This window comes from Saimiri boliviensis, chromosome 7 (genome assembly GCF_048565385.1).
Source record: "Saimiri boliviensis isolate mSaiBol1 chromosome 7, mSaiBol1.pri, whole genome shotgun sequence".
NCBI lineage: Eukaryota > Metazoa > Chordata > Mammalia > Primates > Cebidae > Saimiri > Saimiri boliviensis.
In genome coordinates this window covers 70,821,913-70,830,917 of record NC_133455.1, presented here as the reverse complement: position 1 = coordinate 70,830,917, position 9,005 = coordinate 70,821,913, and the positions used below count along the sequence as shown (strand labels likewise).

Below are 9,005 nucleotides of genomic sequence, written 5' to 3'. Positions count from 1 at the left end.
AGCGGGTAGGGGAGGGACACTACCTTAAAGGGGCAGGTCTGCTTTGCCTGGGCCTCCTTATCTGTAACCTATCTTCCTTCCACCTTCCCAAATGCCTCATTGCTAACTTCTTCCTTTTCCCACAAAAAGCAAAGGAGTCCAATACAGAGTAGAGTGATAACATTTATTAGGAAAGAGATTTCAGTTAGACCCCCATGTCTCACACAGAAGAAATAGATGGTAACTGCCATTTCTTTTCTTTTTTTTTTTTTTTGTTTTTTGTTTTTTGAGATGGAGTTTCACTCTTGTTGCCCAGGCTGGAGTGCAATGGCACAATCTCAGCTCACTGCAACCTCCACCTCCCGGGTTCGAGCGGTTCTCCTGCCTCAGCCTCCTGAGTAGCTGAAACTACAAACATGAGCTACCATGCCCAGCTAATTTTGTATTTTTAGTAGAGATGGGGTTTCTTCATGTTGGTCAGAATGGTCTCGAACTCCCGACCTCAGGTGATCCGCCTGCCTTGACCTCCCAAAGTGCTGGGATTACAGGCATGAGCCACCGCGCCCAGCCGGTAACTGCCATTTCTAAAGAGGAAAGAGAGCAGGTGGAGGGTCCTGATTCCCAGGGGACAGGTAGTTCATCTGGACAATGGGGGAGTACAAGATTAGGGTTGATAAGGCCACTGCTCACCACCCCGCCACTGAAGTTCAGTGGCTAAAATACTACTACACCAGCCAGCCAGTAGAAGGCTATCTTGCTCTCCAGCAGACACTTGGAACGTGGTTGGTTGGTGGCAGGAAGGAAGAATGCCATGCTATCTCTTGCTGCTCCTCCGGGTTTCTTTGCCGTTACTAACAGCATTGCTGGAAGGGCCAGGCGGGCCTGCAGGTGTGTGGTTGGGCTGGCTTCGAGTGATTCGGGTGCTGGGTGGGTGGGAGGGAGTATGAGGGGGATGTGGGCCACCACTGGGACCTGATGGGGCACTCAGTCCATTCCCGTTCTGGCTCTCCAAGGCTAGTTGTTGGAGGAGAAGAAACAAAGGAATTAGTTAACATAGAAGAGGGTTCCATCCCAAGACCTGCCTGCATGCCCTAAAGAGTGGCACTGTCTTCACCATGCACAACTGCACCTTAAGGCCAAATGGACCAAATGCAAAAGACAGTGGGCCGCAAATATGAACCACGCTCCGGAGAAGACTCACACGATCATTTTGGAAGTTGCTACATGAACCTTGGTAGGATATTTTTCTCTTGTACTTACCTGTCTTACTGGGAATCAGACCTAATTAGCTGTTTAGTTCTAGGCTCAAGGACCTGACAAAAATGCCCCTTTACCAAAAGTGATTGTAAAACTGGAGAAGCATGACAAGGGGAAAGGCCTGAAGTATCAGTGTTAAAATATGAGGCACTTAAAAAAAAAAAAGGTGTGTATGTGTGTACCACAATGATACTGTTCATTTTAGAAAACATAGATAAAGTGGTTGGGCGCGGTGGCTCATGCCTGTAATCCCAGCACTTTGGGAGGCCAAGGTGGGTGGATCATGAGGTCAGGAGTTCAAGACCAGCCTGGCCAAATAGTGAAACCCCATCTCTACTAAAAATACAAAAATTAGCTGGGTGTGGTGGCACATGCCTGTAATCCCAGCTACTCAGGAGGCTGAGGCAAAAGAATCACTTGAACCTGGGAGGTGGAGGTTGCAGTGAGCCAAGATCATGCCACTGCACTCCAGCCTAGATGACAGAGCAAGACTTTGTCTCAAAGAAAAAACAAACAAACAAACAAAAAATATATATATATAAGCATAAGTGAAAAGATAAGATTATTATACATAATCTTACCCGCCAAGGGTAATAAGTCAACATTTTTTTTGTATATCTATTTTTATTTTTTAATTTTTACTGTTTTAGAGATGAGGTTTCACTTTGTCACCCCGGCTGGAATGCAGCGGTGTGATTATGGCTCACGTAGCCTCAAACTCCTGGCTCAAGCAATCCTCCTGCTTCAGCCTCCTGAGTAGCTAGGACAATGGGTGTGCACCACTGCATCTGGCTTAGATTTTCTTTCTTTTTTGTTTTTCTTTTGAGATGGACTCTTGCTCTGTCGCCCAGGCTGGAGTACAGTGGCTCAATCTTGGCTCACTGCAATGTCTGTCTCCTGGGTTCAAGCAATTTTCCTGCCTCAGCTTCCCAGCAAAAAAAATATTTTTAGTAAGATACATTTGGCCAGGTGTGGTGACTCATGCCTGTGATCCCAGCACTTGTGAGGCCAAGGTGGGAAGATCACCTGAGGTCAGGAGTTCCAGACCAGCCTGGCCAACATGGTGAAACTCTGTCTCTACTAAAAATATAAAACAGGACAGGCGAGGTGGCTCATGCCTGTAATCCCAGCACTTTGGGAGACTGAGGCGGGTGGATCAGGGGTTCGAGACCAGCCTGGCCAACATGGTGAAATGCTGTCTCTACTAAAAATACAACAATTTAGCTGGGCATGGTGGTGGGTACCTGTAATCCCAGCTACTCGGAGGCTGAGGCAGGAGAATCGCTTGAATCTGGGAGGTGGAGGTTGCAGTGAGCCAAGATCACGCCACTGCACTCTAGCCTGGGGCAACAAGAGCAAAAACTCCGTCTGGGGGGCGGGGGGGAAGCCAGGCGTGGTGGCATGTGCCTATAATCCCAGCTACTCAGAAGGCCAGAGAATCACTTGAACCCAGGAGGTGGAGGTTGCAGTGAGGAAGATCTTGCCACTGCACTCCAGCCTGGGCAAAACAGTAAAACTCCAAAATAGTGAAACTCTGTATTTAAAAAAAAAGAAAAGATATATTTAAGTCTCTTTGCCCCTAATGTTCCTTTGCTACATGTGGAAAAGTTGTTATTTTTCACCTTTGAGTGACAGTTACAGAAGGGTACCCAAGGTCTGTCATGATTGAAATAGGTTCCCAGGCCAGCTGTGGTGGCTCACATCTGTAATCCCAGCACACTGGGAGGCTGAGGTCAGGAGTTTTGAGACCAGTCTGGCTAACATGGTGAAACCCCACCTCTACTAAAAATACAAAAAATTGGCCAGGTGTGGTGGTAGGCGCCTGTAATCCCAGCTACTCAGGAGGCTGAGGCAGGAGAATCGCTTGAACCTGGGAGGCAGAGGTTTCAGTGAGCCGAGATCAAGCCACCACACCCCAGCCTGGGTGACAGAGCTAGCCTCTATCAAAAAAAGAAGAAAAAAAAAGGTTCCCAAATTTTTCACTATAGGCACTTACAAAAGGTATCAAAAAAGGGTGTGCTGGGCATGGTGATTCATGCCTGTTAATCCCAGCACTTTGGGAGGCCAAGGTGGGCAGATCACTTGAGGTCAGGAGTTCGAGATCAGCCTGGCCAACATGGTGAAACTCCATCTCTTTTAAAAATAGAAAATTAGGCTGGGTGTGGTAGCTCACACTTGTAATCCAAGCACTTTGGAGGCCAAGGAGGGCGGATCACCTGAAGTTGGGAGTTCAAGACCAGCCTGACCAACATAGTGAAACCCCGTCTTTAAAAAAAAAAAAAAAGATTATAATAATAATAAAAAAAGAAAATTAGCTGGGCATGGTAGCACATGCTTGTAATCCCAAGTATTAGGGAGGCTGAGGCATGAGAATCGCTTGAACCTGGGAGGCAGAGGTTCAGTCAGCCGAGATCATGACATTGTATTCCAGCCTGGGTGACAGAATGAGACTCCTTCTCCAAAAAAAAAAAAGGCTGGGAGCAGTGGCTCAAGCCTGTAATCCCAGCACTTTGGGAGGCCGAGGCGGGTGGATCACAAGGTCAAGAGATCGAGACCATCCTGGTCAACATGGTGAAACCCCGTCTCTACTAAAAATACAAAAAATTAGCTGGGCATGGTGGCGCGTGCCTGTAATCCCAGCCACTCAGGAGGCTGAGGCAGGAGAATTGCCTGAACCCAGGAGGCGGAGGTTGCGGTGAGCCGAGATCGCGCCATTGCACTCCAGCCTGGGTAACAGGAGTGAAACTCCGTCTCAAAAAAAAAAAAAAAAAAAAAAAATTAGTTGGGCATGGTGGCATGCACTTGTAGTCCCAACTACTCCGGAGGCTGAGGCAGGAGAATTGCTTGAACCCGGGAGGCAGAGGTTGCAGTGAATCGAGATCACGCCACTGCCCTCCAGCATGGCACCTGGTGACAAAGCAAGACTCTGTCTCAAAAAAAAAAAAAAAAAGCCAGGCACAGTGGCTCATGCCTCTAATCTCCGCACTTTGGGAGGCCAAGGCAGGCAGATTGCCTGAGGTCAGGAGTTCGAGACCAGCCTGGCCAACAAAATACAAGAATTAGCCAAGTGTGGTGGCGCATGCCTGTAGTCCCAGCTACTTGGGAGGCTGAGGCAGGAGAATCGCTTGAACCTGCAAAGCAGAGGTTGCAGTGAGCCAAGATCACGCCATTGCACTCCAGCCTGAGCAACAAGCACAAGACTTCGTCTCAAGAAAAAAATAAAGAGGGGGCTGGGAGAATTGAGTGAAGGCGGCTATACTGAGAAAAGAGAGATTTGGAAAAGGGATGAGGGAAATGCATTTTTCTAGGCTGAGGAGAGTGGGGAAGCTAGGAGGACCAGTGGATGGAAGGGAACAGATTTACCTGGAGAAGCAGCTGGAGGTCCAGTGGTAGGCTGGGAAGCTGAAGGGTTGCTGTCATTCTGCACCTGAAGGCCCAGATTACATATTCAGATCCTGCTCCCTCCCATGCTTCTTGTCTTGATCTGCCCTCCTTTCCCACCATTGTAGCCACAGGACTCACCGCCTTGTTGGGTGCCTGCTGGGTGCTATACTCTGGGTTTGGCTCACTGAAGTTAGGAACCTCAGAATAAACCATACAGAATCTGTAAGGGAAGAAAGCAGCTAAAGCCTTGGATTCATCCTCTGGGCCATTGCTGGAGGCCTCAGAAAAGTCCAGATAGGTTGTGTGTGGTCACTCACACCCGTAATCCTAGCACTTTGGGAGGCAGAGGCAGGAGGATCACTTGAGCCCAGGAGTTCAAGACTAGCCTGCACAACATGGTGAAACCCTGTCTCTACAAAAAATTTTAAAAAATTAGCAAGGTGTGGTGAAGCATGCCTGTAATCTCAGCTACTTGGGAGGCTGAGGTGGAAGGATCAGCTGATCCCGGGAGGTCAAGGTTGCAGTGAGCTGAGATCATGCCACCGCACACTCCAGCCTAGGTGACAGAGACCGTGTCTCAAAAAAAAAAAAAAAAAAAGTCCAGGCCGGGCGCGGTGGCTCAAGCCTGTAATCCCAGCACTTTGGGAGGCCGAGGCGGGTGGATCACGAGGTCAAGAGATCGAGACCATCCTGGTCAACATGGTGAAACCCTGTCTCTACTAAAGATACAAAAAAATTAGCTGGGCATGGTGGCACGTGCCTGTAATCCCAGCTACTCAGGAGGCTGAGGCAGGAGAATTGCTTGAACCCAGGAGGCGGAGGTTGCGGTGAGCCGAGATCGCGCCATTGCACTCCAGCCTGGGTAACAAGAGCGAAACTCCGTCTCAAGAAAAAAAAAAAAAAAAAAAAAAAGTCCAGAAATAGGGCTTGGACTGCACAGCCTGTGCTACCTCCTTGCAAACCTCAATTTTCCTCCTTGTGCTGGTGCTGCTTCCTCCCAATCCCCAAGACCGCACTTACTCTCCAATCTTCTGCAGATCACCCCCACGGCCCGTATACAGTGTCAGACAACCTTTGAAAACTGAAGCATACCTATGGAGGCAAAGAAAGCAAAATTCAGACTACTGAGAAGTCTTACAGGAACTGTTAACCCCACTATTGATTGTTGCCTTTGGAAGGCTAAAAGTTACCACCTGGCTTACCCTTTGGTGAGCCGGATAATGTCCCCAGGCTGAATCAGATTGCCGACGTCATCCCAGACGGAGATATTGATGCTGCCTGTTTTGTCTGCCACTTTGCAGGTCCGAACCTCATGCCCGTCCTTTGTCTTGGTCACTCGGCCTGAACGGAACAGATAAATCGAGGTGGGAGGACGATCAAATAAATGGAGTGGTAGTTGTCAGAAGAATGAGATGTGGATATTGGTGGGATGAGGGAGAAGGTGTACAAACAGGGCAATGCCCAAATCCCTGAGGCATAAGGGGCTGGGATTATGGAAGGTGTGTGTGGGAGGGGGCGGGGGGGGGGTAGCAGTTCAGGGGCCAGCACCATGGAGAGGGCCCTGAGGGGAAAGAGACACATGTGGCACAGGAGGTCTAGATCTGGCAAGACTTCTATCTACCCTATACCAGACTGCAGCCTTCTGTCCCAGGGTCGAAGAGAGAGACTGGGAGTGAGGGGTGTCTTGTGGCTCGCCTTGCCATCCTCACACCAAGTTAAGAACGCAAACAGCGTTCTTCCCCTCCTGCCCCCTACCCCCACCCCGCGAACCTGCCACCCCAGTATAGACACCTGTCTCCAGCACAATGAAGATAAGGTTCAGATTCTTGAGCCCGGGCTTGATATCCTTCACAAAGGTCTCCGTCGTCATGCTGCCCGAGCCTCGGCACCCCACTGGATGGGGAATAGGGTATGAAGGCTCAACGCTTGGATCCTTTGCCCCCATGCTCCACTTCCCAAGGCCTACCTACCACATTAGGCTGGGGTCAGGCAGCCTCAACCCCTCTAACCCTTCTAAAAGATTTAAAAAGAACATCCCCGGAGGCCTCCAACTTCAAGATCAGAATTTGGGGGTCTCTGGACAGGCTGCTTTGGGGCTGGAAGGCCCCCTGCCGAGATGCTCTTTTAGTCTCAAGCCATGAAGTGGCGGAGCCGACGTAGACAGGGGTAGGGAACCCGGTGCAGAGCCAGGGAGTAGAATCTTACTGGCCAGACCTTCCCGAACCCTCATCCCGACAACCCGGGACTCGGTCCATCCCCTCCCCCACCCGCAGCCCACCACCCACCCAGCCAGCCGGCAGGACTGTGCACGCCGCTGAGCAGCCCGCAGGGGGAGCCACAGGCTCTGCTGCCGCCGGAAGCTGCTCGCTGGAACGCTGGAGTGCAGACATTCCCGGAAGTTTCCCCAGGCTGCCCTCCTCCGGCCAATCAGCACCGCCCGGGCGCGCCCTGCGTCGGGCCGCCTGCCCTGCCCAGCCAATCGGGATCTGAGACTCGTGCGCCGGGAAGGGGGCGAATTTCAGGTATTAAAGGAGCCTCGGAGATAGTTGGCTCTGTAGGGGGAAAAGATTCACCGCTAGTGGGCGCACAGGGCCCCAATTTTCCGTGACATGGCTAGAGAGAATGCGCTTAGCCTCTGAGATGTTTCTTTCCAAAGAGTGATACCATGGGAAAAGGAGCAAGGGCTTCGGAATCTGGCGGACAAAAGTTTGAATCCTGGCTCAATGCTTCACTTCTTTTCTCGACGATTTAAACATACGTAATTCCGTCAGGCGCAGTGGCTCACGCTTGTAATCCCAGCTCTTAGGGAGGTGTAGAGGCTGGAGGATAGCATGAGCCCAGGAGTCCAGACCTGCCTGGGCAATATAGCGAGACCCCATTCTCCACAAAAAGGCAAAAATAGACAAAAAAAAAAAAAAAATGTAATTCCATCTTGCAGACGAGAAAACAGAGGTTGTTAAAAAGCAGTGCCTTGCACACAAGGTTTCCTCCATTTTATTGCTCTAACTCTTATATTTATTCCTTATTTGGGGTTTTCATCTTTTTATTTTTTAATTTTTTATTTATTTTTTATTTTTTTATTTTTATTTTTTTTGAGACGGAGTTTCGCCCTTGTTACCAGGCTGGAGTGCAATGGCGCGATCTCAGCTCACCGCAACCTCCGCCTCCTGGGGTCAGGCAATTCTCCTGCCTCAGCCTCCTGAGTAGCTGGGATTACAGGCACACGCCACCATGCCCAGCTAATTTTTTGCACTTTTAGTAGAGACGGGGTTTCACCATGTTGACCAGGATGGTCTCCATCTCTCGACCTCGTGATCCACCTGCCTCGGCCTCCCAAAGTGCTGGGATTACAGGCTTGAGCCACCGCGCCCGGCTATCTTTTTATTTTTATTTATTTATTTATTTTTGAGACGGAGTTTCGCTCTTGTTACCCAGGCTGGAGTGCAATGGCGCGATCTCGGCTCACCGCAACCTCCGCCTCCTGGGTTCAAGCAATTCTCCTGCCTCAGCCTCCTGAGTAGCTGGGATTACAGGCACGCGCCACCATGCCCAGCTAATTTTTTGTATTTTTAGTAAAGACGGGGTTTCACCATGTTGACCAGGATGGTCTCGATCTCTTGACCTCGTGATCCACCCGCCTCGGCCTTCCAAAGGGGGTTTTCATCTTTAATGCACTACCTAGCTTGGTCAAGGTCTCTGGGAAAAGTGGCACACCAGAGACAAAAGGCAGGCTCACCTTTCTTGGAAGAAATGGAACCTGCAGCATAGAGAGAAATACTTGTTAGCCCCTCCTGTTTTTGGAAACAGCCTCGCTGTGTAGCCCAGGCTGGAGTGCAGTGGTACAATTTCTTTTTTTTTTTTTTTTTTTTTTTTTTTGAGACGGAGTTTCGCTCTTGTTGCCCAGGCTGGAGTGCAATGGCGCGATCTCGGCTCACCGCAACCTCCGCCTCCTGGGTTCAAGCAATTCTCCTGCCTCAGCCTCCTGAGTAGCTGGGATTACAGGCACGTGCCACCATGCCCAGCTAATTTTTTGTATTTTAAGTAGAGACGGGGTTTCACCATGTTGACCAGGATGTCTCGATCTCTTGACCTCGTGATCCACAGTGGTACAATCTTGACTCACTGCAACCTCTGCCTCCCTGGCTCAAGCGATCCTCCCACCACAGCCTCCCTAGTAGCTGGGACTACAGTGTGTCCCACCACTCTCGGTTAATTTTTATATTCTTTTGTAGAGACGGAGTTTTGCCATGTTGCCCAGGCTGGTCTCGAACTCTGACTTCAAACGATCCGCCCACCTCGGCCTCCCAAAGTGTTGGGATTACAAGCGTGAGCCACTGTACCCGACCATACTACTTTTATCTTACTCGATCTGAGTCCCCTCTAGT

At 50.0% G+C, this 9,005-nt stretch overlaps 1 protein-coding gene across 1 annotated transcript; it reads right to left on the bottom strand.

Moving 5' to 3' along the window:
* Positions 1–149: 149 nt before the first annotated feature.
* On the bottom strand, positions 150–7,013 carry NABP2 (nucleic acid binding protein 2). Its single transcript, XM_010349961.3, has 7 exons — positions 6,906–7,013; positions 6,412–6,513; positions 5,823–5,961; positions 5,641–5,712; positions 4,759–4,840; positions 4,600–4,663; positions 150–993 (listed from the first exon to the last, which is right to left on the bottom strand). Exons 2-7 carry the CDS (start codon positions 6,488–6,490, stop codon positions 794–796), a joined length of 636 nt encoding a protein of 211 aa, XP_010348263.1. The 5' UTR covers positions 6,491–6,513; positions 6,906–7,013; the 3' UTR covers positions 150–793.
* Positions 7,014–9,005: the final 1,992 nt, after the last annotated feature.